At 38.4% G+C, this 24,147-nt stretch overlaps 1 protein-coding gene across 2 annotated transcripts in view; it reads right to left on the reverse strand.

Annotated features, from left to right (window-relative positions):
• Nucleotides 1-13,748: 13,748 nt before the first annotated feature.
• TMC7 (transmembrane channel like 7) overlaps nucleotides 13,749-24,147 on the reverse strand; it is a 184,928-nt gene continuing 174,529 nt past the window's right edge. For both annotated transcript variants that reach the window (XM_053694931.1, XM_053694930.1), the window contains one exon: nucleotides 13,749-13,921. In XM_053694931.1, coding sequence (XP_053550906.1) covers nucleotides 13,892-13,921 — 30 coding nt within the window. In that variant the 3' untranslated portion in view covers nucleotides 13,749-13,891. The remainder of the gene's footprint in view (nucleotides 13,922-24,147) is intronic.

Here is a 24,147-nt window from a genome sequence, read left to right on the forward strand (position 1 = left end):
ACGTCTGAGGAGAAAGTTGAGGCATATTACGGACAACATTATCCTGAGAGACAGATGGCTCTGAGAGGGTATCTTTATTTTTAGAAAGCAACATTTATTCAGGCATGTGGGAAAAATTGTGCAGGAGGTATAACCTGGGCATCAACGCGATAAAGGCATTTTTTGAAAGGACAAGGATAAATTATTATCAGCATCCATAGACCTGTGGTGCATATAAAAAAAGACTTAAATCCCCTGAAGGGATCTAGAAAAACAGAATTTATGCTTACCTGATAAATTACTTTCTCCAACGGTGTGTCCGGTCCACGGCGTCATCCTTACTTGTGGGAATATCTCTTCCCCAACAGGAATGGCAAGAGTCCCAGCAAAGCTGGCCATATAGTCCCTCCCAGGCTCCGCCCACTCCAGTCATTCGACCGACGGAAAGGAGGAACAAATAGGAGAAACCATATGGTACCGTGGTGACTGTAGTTAGAGAAAATAATTCATCAGACCTGATTAAAAAAAAAAAAACCAGGGCGGGCCGTGGACCGGACACACCGTTGGAGAAAGTAATTTATCAGGTAAGCATAAATTCTGTTTCTCTCCAACATTGGTGTGTCCGGTCCACGGCGTCATCCTTACTTGTGGGAACCAATACCAAAGCTTTAGGACACGGATGAAGGGAGGGAGCAAATCAGGTTACCTAAACGGAAGGCACCACGGCTTGCAAAACCTTTCTCCCAAAAATAGCCTCCGAAGAAGCAAAAGTATCAAATTTGTAAAATTTGGCGAAAGTGTGCAGTGAAGACCAAGTCGCTGCCTTACATATCTGATCAACAGAAGCCTCATTCTTAAAGGCCCATGTGGAAGCTACAGCCCTAGTGGAGTGAGCTGTGATTCTTTTCAGGAGGCTGCCGTCCGGCAGTCTCATAAGCCAATCGGATGATGCTTTAAGCCAAAAGGAAAGAGAGGTAGAAGTCGCTTTTTGACCTCTCCGTTTACCAGAATAGACGACAAACAAAGAAGAAGTTTGTCTGAACTCTTTTGTAGCTTCTAAGTAGAATTTTAGAGCATGGACTACATCTAAATTGTGTAGCAAACGTTCCTTCTTTGAAACTGGATTTGGACACAAAGAAGGTACAAAACTATCTCCTGATTAATATTTTTTGTTGAAAACAACCTTTGGTAGAAAACCAGGCTTAGTACGCAAAACAACCTTATCTGAATGGAATACCAGATAGGGCGGAGTACACTGCAGAGCAGATAACGCAGAAACTCTTCTAGCAGAAGAAATAGCAACCAAAAACAAAACTTTCCAAGATAACAACTTAATACCTATGGAATGTAAAGGTTTCAAACGGAACCCCTTGAAGAACTGAAGAAACAGATTTAAACTCCAGGGAGGAGTCAAAGGTCTGTAAACAGGCTTGAGCATAACCAAAGCCTGAACAAATGCTTGTACATCTGGCACAGCATGCCAGTCGTTTGAGCAGATAATCTGTCCCTTTTAGAGAACTCGCAGATAATCCTTTATTCCAAACCCTCTTGTAGATAGGAAAGAATCTAGGAATCTTTATCTTATGCCATAGGAATCCCTTGGATTCACACCAACAGATATATCTTTTCCATATTTTATGGTAAATCTTTCTAGTTACCCGGTTTTCTGGCTTGAACCAGAGTATCTATCACAGAATCTGAAACCCACTCTTTGATAGAATCAAGCGTTCAATCTCCAAGCCGTCAGCTGGAGGGAGACCAGATTTGGATGTACGAATGGACCCTGAACAAGGAAGGTCCTGTCTCAAAGGTAGCCTCCATGGTGGAACCGATGACATATTCACCAGGTCTGCATACCAAGTCCTGCGTGGCCACGCAGGAGCTATCAAGATCACCGAGACCCTCTCCTGTTTGATCCTGGCTTACCAGCCTGGGAATGAGAGGGAACGGTGGAAACACATAAGCTAGGTTGAAGGTCCAAGGCGCTACTAATGCATCCACTAGAGTCGCCTTGGGATCCCTGGATCTGGACACCGTAGCAAGGGAACCTTGAAGTTCTGACGAGACGCCATCAGATCTATGTCTGGAATGCCCCATAATTGAGTCAACTGGGCAAAGATCTCCGGGTGGAGTTCCCACTCCCCCGGATGAAATGTCTGACGACTCAGATAATCCGCTTCCCAGTTTTCCACACCTGGGATGTGGATCGCAGATAGGTGGCAGGAGTGAGTCTCCGCCCATTGTATTATTTTGGTCACCTCTTTCATCTCCAGGGAACTCCTTGTTCCCCCCTGATGATTGATATACACCACAGTCGTCATGTTGTCTGATTGGAATCTTATGAATCTGGCTTTGCAAGTTGAGGCCAAGCCCTGAGAGCATTGAATATCGCTCTTAGTTCCAGAATGTTTATCGGGAGAAGAGACTCTTCCCGAGACCATAGTCCCTGAGCTTTCAGGGATTCCCAGACCGCGCCCCAGCCCACTAGACTGGCGTCGGTCGTGACGATGACCCACTCTGGTCTGCGGAAGCTCATTCCCTGGATAGGTGGTCCAGGGTTAGCCACCAACGGAGTGAATCTCTGGTCTTCTGATCTACTCGAATCACTGGCAACAAGTCTGTATAGTCCCCATTCCACTGTTTCAGCATGCACAGTTGTAATGGTCTTAGATGAATTCTCAGAAAAAAGGAACTATGTCCATTGCTGCAACCATCAACCCTACTACTTCCATGCACTGAGCTATGGAAGGACGTGGAACAGAATGCAGAACTTGACAAGCGCTTAGAAGTTTTGACTTTCTGATATCTGTCAGAAAAATTCTCATCTCTAAGGAATCTATTATTGTTCCCAAGAAGGGAACTCTCGTCGACGGAGACAGAGAACTTTTTACTATGTTCACCTTCCAGTCCGTGAGATCTGAGAAAGGCCATAACGATGTCTGTATGAGCCTTTGCTTTTGAAATGGGACGAAGCTTGTATTAGAATGTCGTCCAAGTAAGGTACTACTGCAATGCCCCTCGGTCTCAGAACCGCTAGAAGTGACCCGAGTACCTTTGTGAAAATCCTTTGGAGCAGTGGCTAATCCGAATGGGAGGGCCACAAACTGGTAATGTTTGACCAGAAAGGCGAACCTTAGGAACTGATGATGTTCTTTGTGGATAGGAATAATGTAGGTACGCATCCTTTAGATCCACGGTAGTCATAAATTGACCTTCCTGGATAGTAGGTAGAATCGTTCGAATGGGTTTCCATTTTGAACGATGGTACCCTGAGAAATTTGTTTAGGAACTTTAAATCCAGAATTGGTCTGAAGGTTCCCTCTTTTTTGGGAACTACAAACAGATTTGAGTAAAAACCCATTCCTTGTTCCGTCATAGGAACTGGGTGTATCACTCCCCATTTTTAACAGGTCTTCTACACAATGTAAGAACGCCTGTCTTCTTTATTTGGTTTGAGGATAAGTGAGACATGTGGAACCTTCCCCTTGGGGGTAGTTCCTTGAATTCCAGAAAATAACCCTGAAAACTATTTCCTAGCGTCCAGGGATCCTGAACATCTCTTGCCCAAGCCTGAGCAAAGAGAGAGAGTCCTGCCCCCCAACAGATCCGTCCCGGATCGGGGGCTACTCCTTCATGCTGTTTTGTTAGCAGCAGCAGCTTCTTGGCCTGCTTACCCTTGTTCAGCCCTGCATCGGTTTCCAGGCTGGTTTGGATTGTGAGGCGTTACCCTCCTGCTTAGAGGGATGCAGAATTAGAGGCCGATCCGTTCCTGAAATTACGAAAGGAACGAAAGTTAGACTTATCTTTGGCTTGAAAGGCCTTATCTTGTGGAAGGGCGTGGCCCTTACCACCCAGTGATGTCTGAGATAATCTCTTTCAATTCTGGCCCAAAGAGAGTTTTTACCTTGAAGGGGATATTAAGTAACTTAGTCTTGGATGATACATCCGCAGACCAAGACTTTAGCCAAAGCCTCTTGCGCGCCACAATTGCAAACCTGAATTTTTTCGCCGCTAATCTAGCTAATTGCAAGCGGCATCTAAAATAAAAGAGTTAGCCAACTTAAGTGCGTGAACTCTGTCCATAACCTCCTCATATGGAGTCGCTCTACTGAGCGACTTTTCCAGTTCCTCGAACCAGAGCCACGCTGCTGTAGTGACAGGAACAATGCAACTAAATGGGTTGTAGAAGGTAACCTTGCTGTACAAAAATCTTTTTTAAGCAAACCCTCCAATTTTTTATCCATAGGATCTTGAAAGCACAATTATCCTCGATAGGAATAGTAGTGCGCTTGTTTAGAGTAGAAACTGCCCCCTCGACCTTAGGGACTGTCTGCCATAAGTTCCTTTCTGGGGTCTACCATAGGAAACAATTTCTTAAATATGGGAGGGGGAACAAAAGGTATGCCGGGCTTCTCCCACTCCTTATTCACAATGTCCGCCACCCGCTTGGGTATAGGAAAAGCGTCGGGGTGCACCGGAACCTCTAGGAACTTGTCCATCTTGCATAATTTCTCTGGAATGACCAGTGTTGGTCACAATCTTCCAGAGTAGATAACACCTCCTTAAGCAGTGCGCGGAGATGTTCTAATTTAAATTTAAATGTCACAACATCAGGTTCAAGCCTGTTGAGAAATTTTTCCTGAATCTGATATTTTCCCCTTCTGACAAAACTCCCCTCATGGCCCCATCAGATTGGGTGTGAGGGTATGACAGAGCAATTATCATCAGCGCCCTCACTGCTCTTCAGTGTTTAAAACAGAGCAATCGCGCTTTCTCTGATATTGCAGGCATTTTGGATAAAATATTTCTATGGTGTTTATCCATACAGTCGTCAATTGTTGCATGGTAATAAGCATTGGCGCGCTAGAAGTACTAGGTGCCTCCTGCGTGGGCAAAACTGGTATAGACACAGAAGGAGATGATGTAGAACCATGTCTACTCCCTTCATCTGATGATTCATCTTGGGCAATTTCATTATCTGTGACAGTACTGTCCTTACATTGTTTGGACGCTATGGCACAATTATCACACAATTTTGAAGGGGGAGACACATTGAGTTTCATACATATAGAACATAGCTTATCTGAGGTGCACAGACATGTTAGACAGGGCTTAAACTTGTCAAAAAAAACACAAAAATCACGTGATTTCAACGGATCGATAATGGGGACTGTGTACGATAATAGGCAGGCATGTCCCCTCAGTTTGGAGTTTCCATTACCTAAAAGCAGGAGGATGCAGGTCACTAAAAAAGTTAGTACGTTCAATTGCTGTCCAGATTTAAAAGGCCCAGTGCTTTTTAGGGCGGCATGGAACGTTCTAGATGGCGTCTAGGGGTTAAAGGTTGCAGTAAGGTTTTCACTACATGAAATTAACAATATCACAAGCTTAAATAGGGTTGAAATTCCCTATGGGTAAAGGGAATTCGGTATGGGGACAGGTTAAAGTTCTCTATAAGCCCTGCATGGTCAGCCTATGTATCACTGGAGGGCAGTGCCTGATACCAAAATATTTATCAGAAAAAATATAGAGAAAGAAAAAGGGGTATCTGGTGGCACACTTAGATAGAGAGCTTGTGATTACAATTTAATCATCAGAAAGGCACTTAGGAAGGAGTTAAATTAAAATATAACTTTTATTATATTGACTAAAATAAAAAAACCACTAGATTGTGTGTATGGGGTAGTTAAAAATAGGGTATATAGGCATAGCTATAGGTACAAAAAAATACAATCCATTGTTTACTATCACCTACAAAGGCATAGAAACAAAGCAGTAGGCGAAACGCTCGTCAGGCATTCGCTCTGCTTCTCTGAACATGTTTAATTGTTGTGGACAAATAGAATAATTTATTCTGTTGGCCGATTTCGGCATCTTTATTTAAAAACTTAGTGTTAAAAACTTAGCGGGTTCTAGTGGGTTTGATTCTCAATATAATTATGATGCTATAGATAGTATCCTCGTTTAACAAATTTAACATTGTGACCAGTAAGGGAGCGTTTTGTGGCGTGTGCACATTGCTCTCAAGGATAATACCATAAAGGCCCCTTTTTCTGATATGCAGTAATAAATTACATATGTATCTAACCTCACACTACCCAGCATCCAAGTTTTGAGCTAATTTATACAATTATAAAAGTTACGCTATTTTGGGATCTTTTCCCTGTATTTGACTATGAGAGAGCATCACACAGTTTTACTCTAATCCTGTGTTCCAGGGTAACACTGTACTAACGACGTTAACATTTAGTATGGGGTATAAGTTAAACCACACATGACCAGTAGGTGAGGTCTTTGCCTAATTTAAAACTAATAACTGTGAAACAACATATTTGTTAATGCGCTGCAAAGTCTAAGCTAATTTATTTGACTATTTCTGGGGGAATCCTGTGATAGCCTCCAGGCAACTCCCCTATATCGATAATTGTTATATCTAAAGCTTACTGAAAGGAAAAGAGTTTGTGGTGTGAGTGCTAAACAATGGAGTAAGCTTAAATCCCTTAAATAGACTAGTAAATCTCCATATACTGACTATAGATGTGTAATATGAGAAAGGGGGGGTGGATAAGGCGCTCTATATGGGAGCTCACCAGATACGAATGTCTGTGGTAATTTGTTCTTTAGTTTAAAAAGAATAAAGCCAAGTGATTATATAAAAGGTTTTAATAAAAAATATGTATTATTCATATGTGGATTTCGTAGTAATTGAATACCATAGATATACACTATACACAGATGGTTAAAAATACATATAAGAAGCCGGCATCAATTGAGTTTAAAATATAGCTGAGAATTAAGCTATATACATTCAAGTGTAACTATTTAAAAACAATAAATGCAATATTGTAGCATAAGTATCTAAAACATAAATATAGGCTTTGATTAGGCAGAGATGTAAATAAAGGCAATAGTATCGATCAGCCAAAAAACAGTATAGTAACAAAGAGCTAATAGTGTCAACAACCGCTCTTGTATCAGGAGGCAAAGTATCGAGTGAGTCCAATCTGTTAGCTGTTAGTAGGCAGTTATGAAAAAACGAGCCGTGAGCTGTGTGCATCACGTGACCTGACTAGTCAGAGGTCCTCCAATCCTGTGAGCCAGAGGTAGATACAAATTTGAAACAAGAAAGTCTCAATAAAAAATAGACACTTTATATCCCTAGTAATACTTGCAAGTGTCCGCGAGTTTTTCGAAAAGTCAGTGATGACAAAATCTTCAACTGTTTGAAACAGCTCAATGTCGATCCGTCTTTCTCCTCCCCAATGTATATTAAAATTTCTTCTTTTAAAGTAGCTCCGGCCTGTGCAATATCCGCTGTGTATTGTAGATGATTTTTCTATGCAGCAGAGAGTTATTGCTATAATGCAGATATAATGCAATCGATGGGCACACAGGAATATACTCATACATCTACCTCAAAAGCTTTCAAAGAGGTAGAAATGAACCTGTTTTTTGTGCCGTGAGAAGGAAAGGTTATAGAACAGCACTGAGAGAAAGTCACACACCAGGGATTAATCATATATCTCTCTCTATTTTTATCATAGAGGTCGAAATGAACCTGTGACGTAGTAACATATGACAATCAGTGTAAAATAGTATGTAATAAAAGTAAGCAAATCTACGCGTTTCGGCAGTGTTAGCTGCCTTTATCAAGATGCTTACTAAGGGGTAATTGACGCTTTTATAGAGGGATGTGTACTCAGCATCAGGTGTGATAGTGTGAGGTCATAGTTAACTCTATACTAGCCTCAAGATGATTGGTTTGTCAATATTGAAAGCATGTATTATAATATATACAGGTGAGTCAGTAAATAGCAATCTTTCATGTATATATCAATAGTATATAAAGACATTTATATCTGATACTAGAACATAAGTAATAAAAAAGATATAAAAATAATTTTTGATATACGGTATTCAATCATGTATAGCTCCACACAGTGACATCTATATGTTGTAATATGGAGAGATATAAAAATTGTCAGTAGATGGTTATACATTGATTGTATAAAATATATACATATTAGAAATTCTCATATATGGTGTAGTTACTAACATTTATTTTAGGCTTATAGAGGGAGAAGTGTGACCCTATATATATAATAAGCTTTGGCAGGGATTTTTTTAAAAAAGTGAGCCAGTGCTTTAAGGCAATGGGAGAAAAAGTGTGAAGGAGGGCGTGTATAGTTATTTTACTTCAAATCTATAATACTATAGTACTAAATTTTTGTTTTTTAATTAGAGACATGGAACATGTATTTATATAAGTCCAATAGATAGTATATATGTGTAATAATTATAAATAAAGCCTAAAGCCCAACTTATATGATTTTGTGTAGAGGGAGAATAGATTAGTTTCAAATGGTTATAGAATAGAATTGAGATCAAAGGCACTATTTAAATCCCAATGGGTGCACTGTTTTAAATTTGAAAATTAGTTCTGCTTCTTTTTTTATAAGTGTTTTTTCTTACATTCCCCCTCTTGGATTTTGTTGAATTTTTTTCATATCCCCAGAAGTGAAAGCATTTAAGATCTCCAGAGTGTATTTCAGTGAAGTGTTTGTACAATATAGTTTTAGTAGTCTTATGGCTCAATATTCCAGATATGTTTCTCTTATTCGATCTTTGAGTGTACGACTAGTTTGACCTATGTAAAATAAATCACATGAGCATTTTATGCAGTATATTACATTTGAGTCACTACATTTTATGGTATCTTTGATAATGAATGTGAATAGTTGATTTGGTAGAAACTATCTTTTGTTTTTACTGCTGTGTTTTGCAAGATTTGCACTTATAGCATGGATAAAATCCAAATATTTTTTCATTATTCAGATCAATATCAGTAAAATTATTCTTTTTTTCTTTTAAATTCACTCGGTGATAGATAGCTTTAAGATTTTTTGCTTTCTTAAGATATGACATCTGGCTTTTTTTGACTATAGTTTCCAATATGGGGTCTTGTACAATATAGTGCCAGTGTTTAGTAAGGATTGTTCTGATTTCTTTATGATGTGAATTGTATTCAGTAATGAAAGGAATGAAGTTTTGTTCACTAGGGGAGAGTGAGTTCTCTGTATATATAATTTTGGTTGTTTGGGAATGTTTATGTAATAAATCAGATCTATTTATTTTCTCACAGATGTAATGGGTTTCTGGATTTTTTTCTTATTGTATCCTTTCTCAGTGAATCTATCAAGTAAAATGTTGGATTGTGTGTCATAAGATTCTAAGGTCAGAACAATTCTTTCTGACTCTGAGCATTTGACTTTTTGGGATATTGTCCTTCCACCAATTTAGGTGGCAGCTTTGATAATGAATAAAATTGTTTGAATCTATGGTTTTGAAATATGTTCTGGGTTTTTACTAAATCATCTACATTTCTACCTCAATATCTAAGAAATGTATCAATTTCATACTGTTGTTCATGTGTAAATGTCAAGCTAGATATTGATATATCTAAGCTTAGCCCAGCTTTTTGAATAGAATTGTTGCTACACTACCTCACCATATGACTTCGTAAATCACATATAACTGTGTCATACCCCTATCTAACCCTGCTTGGACCAGGATACAGTATTTTTATAACCTAACAAATTCTTGATTTTAAAACTTATCTCTTGTATTAGATGATGATTAGATCATCATTTAGGGTATATGTCACTTATTTGACTAAACAGTTAATAAGACAATCTATATATGTACATAACAGCTTTGTCTGTAACCAATAATAGTCAGATAGTTGTTTCTATGCCTTTGTAGGTGATAGTAAACAATGGGATTGTATTTTGTACTATAGCCTTGCCTATATACCCTATTTTTAACTACCAGTACACACAATCTAGTGTTTTTTTTATTTTAGGTCAATATAATAAAAGTTATATTTTAATTAACTCCTTCCTATGCCTTTCTGATGATAAATTGTAATCACAAGCTCTCTATCTAAGTGTGCCACCAGATACCCCTTTTTCTTTCTCTATATTTTTTAATATCACAAGCTTGCAAATGAGTATCCTTCCCATTTATTGTTCTCACATAACTGGTAAACTGTATACTTATGTAATTTTAAAAGAAAAGAAACCTACAAGCCGCAGAAAAACATTTATCTTTGCTTAGAATGATATATATTTATCTAAACTGTATCACTTACAACTGCTGAGCTGAATGCGCAACCCCTTGTTTAATAAACTAAACATTCTTATAGCCTTCTGATATTTATTTCTACAAACAACTGAGGCCATCTGGTTTTCAAAAACAGATGGATAAATGTGTGCAACTGATCAACCTAAAAGCATTATTGCTAGGAACACTTGTTCCGATGATGCACACAAAGGTAAACCTTATCTTACAAGTTTCTACAGCAGGAACTTCTCATTGTCTTAATGATGTGAAATAATATGCAAATACGGATAACAAAAAAACATCACTAAAAAAAACGAAAAATATTTATTCTGTAAACACTTGACAGTGTATGATATTTGGCAGTCAGAACCTTAAAGAATTGCAAACAAACCCCATATAAAATTACACAATTTACAGAATCAGTAGAAATACATTCATAGCCATTGCATGCAGATTTTGTGAAATCCCTTTGCTATGTAATTATGCTGTAATTGCAAGTACTTGCATTTTCCAGTAATTAAAATGAATGTCAGTTAAACCATTTTTTGAACAATACTTGCATAAAATGTAGTTCAGTGGCATTCTTCCATCAGAGGTAGTAGGTAACATATAGCTGAATTAGGAAACGTGATATCGGGCAACTAAACCTAGTCCTATGTCATCATAAAGCCACAGAAGGAGCCGTACATTCAACAGAAACTTGTGCCCATCAACACAGGGTTATTAATTGGCATTAGTCCTAGCAATGAAAGGCTTGTAATGAAGCTAGGCGTGTGCATTTGAGGTTTCGGAGTGCCTCCTCATGAGAAAGGAAGCGGCCGTTAATGTCGTTTGGCTCTTTCTTCTTGTGAAAGTGCAACACACCAACATCTGTTCAAAAACCTCAGAATGCACATGCCTAGAGGAAAAATGTATCAAGCTGCAGGCCGACATGTTCACAAGCAGAAAACCTGCCCAGCATCGCCTGGTGAAATGCTTGCCGTGTAGCTCCAGGGGTGGTATTGAACTATGTGTTTTAACAAACACACAGCAGTGCAGGGTCACTGAGGTGTTAAAAATACATTTTTTAACTTATTTAAGCATAGTCATTTATTCACTATAATGGCCCTTTAATTTGTTTTCTGTGTATTTAAAGCTGCGTAGTCCTACAAGGAAATGTTGTATGAACACAAGTAAAAGAAGGAAATCTGCTTTGGTTAATGTCAGCGTAAACTATCCAGCCTGTAGATTTCAGGCTCAACTGGAAATGTATTGTCCCTTAGTTTGCACTTGTGTCTTTAAAAACAGTTTACTTCCTATGTATAATAATTCCACTAAAATCACAATAGAAATGTTCATTATTACCATGTAACTAATCTGTTTTATTATATTTTAAACACAAATGAGATTAAAATAGGCATTGACGATTCTATATGGAAAATAGAACATAGAAACACATGAATTTAGTTTTGGTGCATTACTACCAGTCCCTTTAGTATAATCAGTGCTGCCATTAACAAACTTCTGCAGGCCAGTTAGCAACAACAGGTGTGATGACGCTTAGCAACAACAGGTATCATGATGCTTAGCAACAACAGGTGTGTATGATGCTTAGCAACAACAGGTGTGATGATGCTTAGCAACAACAGGTGTGGATGATGCTTAGCAACAACAGGTGTGATGATGCTTAGCAACAACAGGTGTGATGATGCTTAGCAACAACAGGTGTCATGTGCTTAGCAACAAGAGGTGTGAGATCTTAGCAACAACAGGTATCAGATGCTTTAGCAACAACAGGTATCATGCTTGGGGCACCCCTGGATGGAACGTTTCATTTTGTAAGGAAGACTGCAGATGATACAGACCATCCATAGGACAGATTAGTAAATCCATTAGTGTGAATAGGAATGTGCTCTCAGATGCCCGCTGTGACAATGAGAAGCAGAGACTGAAGTTCCCTGCACACAACACACAGTAACACTATAGTCTCCCTGTTGCAACCACTGGTTTAGTGGTGCATGACTTTATTTAAATGGTGCCAATAAGCACACTACAGAATTGTTTTATGGTTGCACTGCACTGTAATAAAGGCTCCTATGAAAAAGTTTTACTGCTTTCATGATAACATTTATTGCACACTAAATGGTGGCCGGCTACAAGAATACACGTGACATCACTTCCAGCAGTAGAAGCATGAACAAGATGTCAGGTCCGTTGCATATGGCTGGCCGCTGTGTCAGTAGCAGTTTGCATACACAAGATAAGGAAAAAAGCTGTAATTTTTTTTGCCAGTACAAGTACACACGGCGTAATTGTGTCTAATGCAATCTGTTTTTATGCAATTTAATAAAAATGCTTAAAGGGACAGTTATACACTTGTTTTTTCTTGCATAAATGTTTTGTAGTATGATCTATTGATATAGGGGGCTATAAAGTTTTTTTTTGTTTTGTTTTAAATGTATAGTTTTGCTTATTTTTAAATAACATTGCTCTGATTTCAGACTCCTAACCATGCCCCAAAGTTTTATCAGAATACGCTCGACTACCTACTCCAGCTTGCTCCTGTTTGTGTAAAGGGTCCTTTTCATATGCAAAAGAATGGGGTGAGGGGGAAGTGTCTTATTTGCCACTTGCAGTGGGCTTTCCAGCTACCTTTTAAACAGAGCTAAACGGCAGCTTCTAAGTAAGTTTATTAAACAGTTTTATACTGGGATTTTATATCTGTATCTGTGCATCTTATTCTTTATAGTAGTGTCTATTACATGCAGTTATAATGAAAATGAGTGTAGACTGTCCCTTTAAATTGTCTTTTGCATACAAAAGATTTCCTAGATTTGTCTTATTTCATGTATTGTATTTCGGTAGCAATACAAAGCAGCCAGAATTTAAAACATAAAACAATGTACTTTGGATTATTGAACAAGAGCTTCTTATTTTAAACATTTAAGTCACATGTAAGTGAGAACATATCCCAACATCTTAACAAAATACAAACATTTTAATAAATAAAACATACTTAAAATACCTATACACCACTATAACACCACCCCTGCATCCTAGACACTGTTTACTGTTAAAATTATCCATTTGAAATGATTTGTTTAAAAGAATATAAACATTTCTGCAATATAAAAACAACTCTATAAACAGTTGACAGAGTGAAAGCTAAAAAACAAAACAAAGAAATCTAACCTGTCAAATCATATCTGCACTTTCCACTGCCCACATGAAAACTGGTTACCATGAGTTTCAGCAGTAACAGCAGCCTGATTAGGTCCCTGCTGCTGGTCTGGAGCCAATACAGATGTGTTTTAGAGAATGGTTGCTTTAAATGGGCAGTGGAAAGCAAATAGAAGTAGCTGGTACATTGATGCTTTCAAACTCTGCAAATATGAAGTTTAAAACCGCTAAATGCTTTTGCCGTTTAGCACTTATACTGTCATCCATCTAAGAGAATTTTATTGTGAAGGGGTTTTTATGTCCCATTAAAGAGCAAACAACTCAAACGAGCATATTTCAAGTTACTTATGGTTTCACTGCAGCTTAAACCTGAGGACAGCCTTGTTCTTTAGTGTCATTACATAAGGGAACAGATATTTAGAGTTATTAAACAAATCTTGGTGTTTTGCTCACACAGCTGCAGTTTTTGAGGTAAATTTAAGGGCAGTGTCTTAGGATTTCAAATTTGCTACTTTAAGGCATAATCCTAAACTTCCAGCTCCTTTAATTGCTGTGGGATTCCGATACTTCTTGCGCTGAGGGGATCCACCGTCGTCGTTTGGATCCGGACAAGTGAGCGTCAGTCAGCTGCCTAATAAAGAAAAAGCTTATCTCGGCCCTCCTAAATGAAAAAAAGAAAGGTTTGTTAGATCATTGTGTTAGCATTGCACGAACCAAGTACTCTCTCAGCAGATATGAGAAACAGCTGCTTACACCCTCCGCTTCTGCGCGCTACAGAGTACTATAATAATTAAGCTACTTTTTTAAGGAGAAGAACTGCTCTATATGTCATGAAAGGTTACTTTTTATTTTTTAAATAAATAAAGTAGATATGACAATGCAATAACACTGAATTTCAAATGAGTATTTTATTTATTTTTTGACAAATTTCAAAGGTTACTTTCCTTTTCCTGACATTTTTATGATGTGGCAGCCATCAACCAATCACAGACTCATAAACGTATACACATGTGAACGCATTTGTTCAGTAGTAGTATTTTAATTGCATCTTTACTGAATCAAAAAAGTTTAATTTTTGACTTTACTGGCCCTTTAAGCCCTTTAAAGTGATGGTAAACCAAAGGGTATAACAAACGCCAGGATTTACCATGACTAAAAAAAAAAACAGTTTTCTGTCATTGTTTCCTAAAAAAAACTGTAAAAACTCACCCTATCTGTAAGGCAAGTTTTTTTGCTATTCAGCCCCTCCGGATGCCCAAGGTACAGCACTTTCTTCAATGAGGTAACGTTTCCACCGCTATAGCTGTGCAGTTTTTTAGAAAACAATGACAGAAGACTAATGTTTATTTTTAGTGATGGTAAATGCTAGCCTTTGTTATACAATTAGGTTTACCATCACTTTAAAGGGACAGTCTAGTATAATTTAAACTTTCATTAATTCAGATAGGACTTTTAATTTTAAATCAACTTTCCAATTTACTTTTTATCATAAAATATTGGCTTTTCTCTTGGTATTTCTTAGTGTTAAACTAAATATAGGTAGGCTCATATGCTAATTTATAAGCCTTTGAGGGCCGCCTCTTATCCAACAGGCTTTTTAAATCTCTTTTCAACACAAAGAGACAGAAAAGTACATCTTGGGCCATATAGATAACACTGTGTTCAGGCACAGGGGTTATTTAATATCTAGGCACAACACAATGCTAAATTTAAGGCATAGATAATAAACAGGTCACAGTCATGTGATCAGGGGGCTGAAGAAGGTTCCTAGATACAAGGTAATCACAAAGGGTAAAAAGTAAAGGAAAGGTGTGTGATGAAGTGAGCGCTAAGAAGCTAAAAAGGGCGTGGATAGAGTATGGGTGTGTTAAAATTATAGACATATTTATACAGTAGAATAAGTAGAAATTACAATTAAAAACCTTCCTAAAATCTCCATGGATCCATGAGATAAAACCTATATATAAAATGATACAATATGTTACAGATATCCAGTACAGAATTCCCTTCAGATGTTGGGGTAAGTATAATTGTTACCATCCAACAACAGTCCAGTAACAGGAATAGTGTATAAATCAACAAAGGTACAATTAGGCACAAGTAAAACAGGTTCTTAAACAGCAAATCTTAAGTGCAGTGTCCAAAATAGACGTCAAATACAGGTATGAACAAAATAGAAATTAAAAGAAGTGGATATGAGGAAAAAAAGGTTGTATAGAAAATAGAATTGTGATGACCGGATACGTACGGTATAGCTTAGTAAAAACAAAACAAAAGACTCTTGCAAATGTACAGTGTTCAACAAAGTCAATATATTTGATAAATCCTAGACGATAAAAATTCCAATCAGATCAAAAAAAACTTCCAAAAAACCTTCCAAAAAAACTTCCAACAAAACATCAATAACCGTGGTTTCAAAGTGAAAGGTGGAGTATTAAAAAGGAAAACAAAAAATAGGATAGAATAATATGTCGAATAGGTTCAAAATCTTCCTCCTAAACCTGTGGATGAAATAAAAATACAATAGTGCAATAAAGTCTATATGCAATATTTAATAATCAGAAATGTGCTCACCAGTATGTCAACGCGTTTCGGCCCCTCCTAGCCTTTGTCAAGACAGTACTTGGTGTATGTGTCTCTGGGAGGCTTTATAAGCTGATTGACTTAGGTAATTGGCTCTAATTTGGGCGCCAAAGCTAATGGTCTGCCCTTTCCTGTTGGCCCAGTGTTACATGGGAAAGGAAGGTCTCTTCTTCGTCTATTTTTTGTTTTCTATAATTATTGTATTATTTTAAAATTTGTTTGTGTCTAATAATGTATTTATTTTATATACTTCTGTTTATTGGTGTCTCTTATCGCTTTAAATTAGCATATATCTAACAGTTTTTTTCTTTTCCTCCATATTTGCCCCACTTTCCGGATTGTTACTGGCTCTTCCGGTTCCTTTGTCAGTAGTATAACATCCGTTTCGCCCATGTTACTTCGGTTTCGCTATTACCAGAAGGTCTAGATCTTCTCTCATCCGGTTTATGTCAGTACCTGAAGTTAATCTATTTTTGGGGCTTCGATTCAACTTGGGGATTAATTGTATAGTTCTCCTGACTATATTTAGTCAGGATGGTGTTTCATAAACCTCCTTTATGTATGTGTATGGGCTGGTGTTTAGCTGTTTTAAGAGCGCATATTAAAATAGTTTGACCATATGTGTGTAAATAATATAAATATAAATAAGAGTTTGGAGCATTTAAAACATATAAAACAAGGTGTTTAAAAATTTAGAGATGTATAAAACTGAGTCACACGTCTCAATAGGTATATAAGATGTTTAAAATAACTTAAAATATATATCACAAGTCGCAGTGGAAAATCATGATGCATGAGAGTACATACGGTAAAAACAGAACGTTAAGGAGGCGTGTAAAAGACGCATAAATACATTTAAAAACAGTTGGATCATGTAAGTGAATGTGGGCAGCATTTAGATATGAAGTGTTTAAAATAGAGTCACCACTTACAAGAGGTTTATAAGGGTATTTGACCTAACTTACATTGTATATCACAAGTACAATGGAAAATCGTGGTATAATCAGAGTACATAAGATACGGATGAACTTTGTGGATGAAGAAGAAGCGTATATGGGGCGTACATAACGTTTGAGAAGACAGGTTGAAACATGTTGTGAAATTTTTAGATATACATGTGTCTGATGACTTTATATATCTGATTCTATGTTCAATACGTTAGATATTAGGAATACTTATAGTCACTTCCGCTAGTATTAGACTAGCCTGAAACATCTTATTATAAGATAGCTGTATTGGAGGGTAGAGATGGATTTTGCTGGTATATCTGAAGAGAAAATGAACTGTTCAGTCTATCTTATATTTCTGGAACTTAGTCTCATATGTAGTGTTTAGAGATGAGGGTTAGAGTCATTTTCCGTCAATAGGGAGATTTCTATTCTTATTCTCTTGGTTCTCTTGGTTTGTAAGTTTTGTCTGGTCTATTAGTTGGTGTGTTAGGGGACCTACCTCGTATATATGATGTTCTATCTCTGATCTATCAATCTAGAGGCATACAATGTAGCTAGTGTGATAACACATGCAGTTAATGATATGCTTTTATTTGATAAAGCTGTTTTGGTGGCATATTTGTTTTGGTATTTGTTTTGTTGACCATCTATGAGAGGTAGCATCTGCTGTCTAATCTTTTCTCAAGGACAGCAGAGTGTGACAAATCCTCTTTATGATTCAGTCCCTTAGGGAAGAGACAATCCAATGTGAAGATCCATTTAGATTCATTGAATAATAGTTTTTTCTCATGGTCTCCTCCTCGCCAGTTTTTCTCTATCTTCTGGATCCCAAAGAACTTAAAGTCTTTAATATTGCCTCTATGAATTGTGGAAAAGTGTCTGTACAGTGGAGTGTCTTTGTCTATCATTAACTGCATGTGTTATCACACTAGATACATTGTATGCTCTAGATTGATAGATCAGAAGATAGAACCATCCATATATACGAGTAGGTCCCCTAACACACCAACTAATAGACCAGACAAACTTACAAACCAAGAGAACCAAGAGAATAAGAATAGAAATCTCCCTCATTGAGGAAAATGACTTAACCCTCATTCTAAACACTACATACGAGATAAGTTCCAGAAATATAAGATAGACTGAACAGTTCATTTTCTTTCAGTATACCAGCAAAATCCATCTCTACCCTCCAATACAGCTATCTTATAATAAGATGTTTCAGCTAGTCTAATACTAGCGGAAGTGACTATAAGTATTCCTAATATCTAACTTATTGAACATAGATCAGATATATAAAGTCATCAGACACATGCATATCTAAAAAATTTCACATACATGTTTCAACTGTCTTTCAAACGCTTATGTACGCCCCATATACGCTTCTTCTTCATCCACAAAGTTCATCCGTATCTTATGTACTCTGATATACCACGATTTTCCATTGTACTTGTGATATACAATGTAAGTTAGGTCAAATACCTTATAAACCTCTTGTAACGTGTGACTCTATTTTAAACACTTCATCATCTAAATGCTGCCACATTCACTTACATGATCCAACTGTTTTTAAATGTATTTATGCGTCTTTTACACGCCTCCTTAACGTTCTGTTTTTACCGTATGTACTCTCATGCATCATGATTTTCCACTGCGACTTGTGATATATATTTTAAGTTAGTTTAAACATCTTATATACCTATTGAGACGTGTGACTCAGTTTTATACATCTCTAAATTTTTAAACACCTTGTTTTATATGTTTTAAATGCTCCAAACTCTTATTTATATTTATATTTATATTATTTACACACATATGGTCAAACTATTTTAATATGCGCTAACCGGATGTAATACTACTGACAAAGGAACCGGAAGAGCCAGTAACAATCCGGAAGTGGGGCAAATACGGAGGAAAAAGAAAAAACTGTTAGATATATGCTAAATTAAAGCGATAAGAGACACCAATAAACAGAAGTATATAAAATAAAAACATTATTAGACACAAACAATTTTTAAAATAATACAATAATTATAGAAAACAAAATAATAGACGAAGAAGAAGACCTTCCTTTCCCATGGTAACACTGTGGCCAAACAGGAAAGGGCAGACCCTTAGCTTGGCGCCAAATTAGAGCCAATTACCTAAGTCATCAGCTTATAAAGCTCCCAGAGACACACACACCAGTACTGTCTTGATAAAGGCCTAGGAGGGCCGAAACGCGTTGACATACTGGTGAGCACATTTCTGATTATTAAATATTGCATATAGACTTTATTGCACTATTGTATTTTATTTCATTCACAGGTTTAGGAGGAAGATTTTGAACCTATTTGACATATGATTCTATCCTATTTTTGTTTTCCTTTTAATACTCCACCTTTCACTTTGAATCACGGTTATTGAAGTTTTGTTGGAAGTTTTTTTTTGGAAGTTTTTTTTTATCTGATTGATTTTTATCGTCTAGGATTTATCACAAATATTGACTTTTGAACACTGTACATTTGCAAGAGACTTTTGTTTTGTTTTTACTAAAGCTATACCGTACGTATCCGGTCCATCACAATTCTATTTTCTATACAACCTTTTTTCCTCATATCCACTTTTTTAATTTCTATTTTGTTCATACCTGTATTTGAACGTCTATTTTGGACACTGCACTTAAGATTTGCTGTTTAAGAACTGTTTTACTTGTGCTCAAATTGTACCTTTGTTGATTATACACTATTCTGTTACTGGACTGTTGTTGGAGGTAACAATTATACTTACCCCAACATCTGAAGGGAATTCTGGTACTGGATATCTGTAACATATTGGTATCATTTTATTATAGGTTTTATCTCATGGATCCATGGAGATTTAGGAAGGTTTTAATTGTATTTCTATTATTCTACTGTAATAAATATGTAAAATTTTTTTAACACACCCATACTCTATCCACCCTTTTTAGCTTCTTAGCGCTCACTTCATCACACACTTTCATTTACTTCCCAAGTCCACTAGGGGACTTTTGCCAGTGAGCTTAAGGCTGTATAATACTAGCGCTCGGTCTACTAAATACATGTTCTAAAAAGTATATTAATATAACAGTGTTGGTTATGCAAAACTGGGGAATGGGTAATAAAGGGATTATCTATCTTTTGAAACAATAACAATTCTATGGTAGACTGTTCCTTTAAGTCAATTTTGCTTTTAGTTTAGTTTTTTCCAACTTCCCAGTTATAACCACAATCCATAGCAATCAACAACCCAATGTGTTCCACTCCCCCTAATTGGCTTTTGAGCAGGGCCCTTGGGTTCCTTCTATATTCCTGCAACAGATACTACATATGGGTTAGTAATTTTTACTATTTAACTGTGAAATCCTAAAAAGTATTTAATAAACCAACATTGCAAAATCTATTGTTATCTTGAAAATTAAATACTGAGAACAAACATGTTTCTGCCAAATATAAAAAAAAACATCAACTGCAGATTAAATTATACTGACAAGGTTTTACTAGTCTGTATCTATAGTGGACAAAATTCTCCAACCATGTGTTATCAGGAGCAATTAGATCTCTCTGTAACTGAGTGCAGTTTAGCTTTATATGCTGTCATTATTTTGCATTGCAGTGCTCCACTTGGAATTCATAAGTCACCCAGATCTACTTACTTAAAGGGACAGTAAACCTTAAAAATAATGTTATATAATTCTGCACATAGTGCAGAATTATGTAACATTATATTAGCCAGAACATTTATAAAAACATGAATTTATGTTTACCTGATAAAGTTTCTTTCTCCAACGGTGTGTCCGGTCCACGGCGTCATCCTTACTTGTGGGATATTCTCTTCCCCAACAGAAATGGCAAAGAGCCCAGCAAAGCTGTCACATGATCCCTCCTAGGCTCCGCCTACCCCAGTCATTCGATCCAGACGGTAAGGAGGAATAATAGCATAGGGAGAAACCATATGGTACCGTGGTGACTGTAGTTAAAGAAAATAAGATATCAGACCTGATTAAAAAACCAGAGGGCGGGGCCCGTGACCGGACACACCGTTGGAGAAAGAAATTTATCAGGTAAACATACAATTCCTGTTTTCTCCAACATAGGGTGTGTCGGTCCACGGCGTCATCCTTACTTGTGGGAACCAATACCAGAAGGCTTTAGGACACGGATGAAGGGAGGGAGCAAAGCAGGGTCACCTAAATGGAAGGCACCACGTGCTTGCAAAACCTTTCTCTCCAAAAATAGCCTCAGAAGAAGCAAAAGTATCAAACTTGTAAAAATTTGGTAAAAGTGTGGCAGTGAAGACCAAGTCGCTGCCCAACCTATCTGATCAACAGAAGCCTCGTTCTTGAAGGCCCATGTGAAGCCACAGCCCTAGTGGAATGAGCTGTGATTCTTTCGGGAGGCTGCCGTCCGCAGTCTCGTAAGCCAATCTGATGATGCTTTTAGATCCAACAAGAGAGAGAGGTAGAAGTTGCTTTTTGACCTCCTCCTTTTACCTGAATAAACAACAAACAAGGAAGATGTTTGTCTAAAATCCTTTGTAGCATCTAAATAGAATTTTAGAGCGCGAACAACATCCAAATTGTGCAACAAGCGTCCTTCTTTGAAACTGGGTTTCGACACAGAGAAGGGTACGATAATCTCCTGTTAATTTTTTTTGTTAGAAACAACTTTGGAAGAAAAGCCAGGTTTAGTACGTAAAACCACCTTATCTGCAATGGAACACCAGATAAGGAGGAGAACACTGCAAGCAGATAATTCTGAAACTCTTCTAGCAGAAGAAATTGCAACTAAAAACAAAACTTTCCAAGATATAACTTAAATATCAACGGAATGTAAGGGTTCAAACGGAACCCCCTGAAGAACTGAAAGAACTAAATTGAGACTCCAAGGAGGAGTCAAAGGTTTGTAAACAGGCTTGATTCTAACCAGAGCTGAACAAAGGCTTGAACATCTGGCACAGCTGCCAGTTTTTTGTGAAGTAACACCGACAAGGCAGAAATCTGTCCTTCAGGGAACTTGCCGATAATCCTTTTTCCAATCCTTCTTGAAGGGAAGGATAGAATCCTAGGAATCTTAACCTTGTCCCAAGGGAATCCTTTAGATTCACACCAACAGATATATTTTTTTCCAAATTTTGTGTAAATCTTTCTAGTTACAGGCTTTCTGGCCTGAACAAGAGTATCGATAACAGAATCGAGAAACCTCGCTTCGATAAAATCAAGGCGTTCAATCTCCAGAGCAGTCAGCTGGAGTGAAACCAGATTCGGATGTTCGAACGGGACCCCTGAACAAGAAGGTCTCGTCTCAAAGGTAGCTTCCAAGGTGGAGCCGATGACATATTCACCAGATCTGCATACCAAGTCCTGCGTGCCACGCAGGGAGCTATCAAGATCACCGACGCCCTCTCCTGATTGATCCTGGCTACCACCTGGGGATGAGAGGAAACGGCGGGAACACATAAGCTAGTTTGAAGGTCCAAGGTGCTACTAGTGCATCCACTAGAGCCGCCTTGGGATCCCTGGATCTGGACCCGTAGCAAGGAACTTTGAAGTTCTGACGAGAGGCCATCAGATCCATGTCTGGAATGCCCCATAGTTGAGTGACTTGGGCAAAGATTTCCGGATGGAGTTCCCACTCCCCCGGATGCAATGTCTGACGACTCATGAAAATCCGCTTCCCAATTTTCCACTCCCGGGATGTGGATAGCAGACAGGTGGCAGGAGTGAGACTCCGCCCATAGAAATAATCTTGGTCACTTCTTCCATCGCTAGGGAACTCCTTGTTCCCCCCTGATGGTTGATGTACGCAACAGTCCGTCATGTTGTCTGATTGGAAACCGTATGAACTTGGTCCTCGCTAGCTGAGGCCAAGCCTTGAGAGCATTGAATATCGCTCTCAGTTCCAGAATATTATCGGTAGAAGAGATTCTTCCCGGAGACCAAAAGACCCTGAGCTTTCAGGGATCCCCCAGACCGCCGCCCCAGCCCATCAGACTGGCGTCGGTCGTGACAATGACCCACTCTGGTCTGCGGAATGTCATCCCTCGTGACAGGTTGTCCAGGGACAGCCACCAACGGAGTGAGTCTCTGGTCCTCAGGTTTTACTTGTATCTTTGGAGACAAGTCTGTATAGTCCCCATTCCACTGACTGAGCATGCACAGTTGTAATGGTCTTAGATGAATGCGCGCAAAAGGAACTATGTCCATTGCCGCTACCATCAACCCGATCACTTCCATGCACTGAGCTACGGAAGGAAGAGGAACGGAATGAAGAATTCGACAAGAGTCCAGAAGTTTTTGTCTTTCTGGCCTCTGTTAGAAAAATCCTCATTTCTGAGGAGTCTATAAATTGTTCCCAAGAAGGAACCCTGTTGACGGGGATAGAGAACTCTTTTCCACGTTCACTTTCCAGCCGTGAGATCTGAGAAAGGCCAGGACGATGTCCGTGTGAGCCTTTGCTCGAGGGAGGGACGACGCTTGAATCAGAATGTCGTCCAGGTAAGGTACTACTGCAATGCCCCTTGGTCTTAGCACCGCTAGAAGGGACCCTAGTACCTTTGTGAAAATCCTTGGAGCAGTGGCTAATCCGAAAGGAAGCGCCACGAACTGGTAATGTTTGTCCAGGAATGCAAACCTTAGGAACCGATGATGTTCCTTGTGGATAGGAATATGTAGATACGCATCCTTTAAAATCCACCGTGGTCATGGAATTGACCTTCCTGGATGGAAGGAAGGATAGTTCGAATGGTTTCCATCTTGAACGATGGGACCTTGAGAAATTTGTTTAAGATCTTGAGATCTAGGATTGGTCGTGAACGTTCCCACCTCTTTTTTGGGAACTATGAACAGATTGGAGGTAGAACCCATCCCTGTTCCTCTCAATGGAACAGGATGAATCACTCCCATTTTTAACAGGTCTTCTACACAATGTAAGAACGCCTGTCTTTTTATGTGGTCTGAAACAACTGAGACCTGTGGAACCTCCCCCTTGGGGGGAAGTCCCTTGAATTCCAGAAGATACCCTGGGAGACTATTTCTAGCGCCAAGGATCCAGAACATCTCTTGCCCAAGCCTGAGCGAAGAGAGAGAGTAGGTCTGCCCCCCACCAGATCCGGTCCCGGATCGGGGGCCAATATTTCATGCTGTCTTGGTAGCAGTGGCAGGTTTTTCTTTGGCCTGCTTTCCCTTGTTCCAGCCTTGCATTGGTCTCCAAGCTGGCTTGGCCTGAGAAGTATTACCCTCTTGCTTAGAGGACGTAGCACCTTGGGCTGGTCCGTTTTTACGAAAGGGACGAAAATTAGGTCTATTTTTTGCCTTGAAAGGCCGATCCTGAGGAAGGGCATGGCCCTTACCCCC

This window comes from Bombina bombina, chromosome 11, assembly GCF_027579735.1.
Source record: "Bombina bombina isolate aBomBom1 chromosome 11, aBomBom1.pri, whole genome shotgun sequence".
Lineage (NCBI taxonomy): Eukaryota > Metazoa > Chordata > Amphibia > Anura > Bombinatoridae > Bombina > Bombina bombina.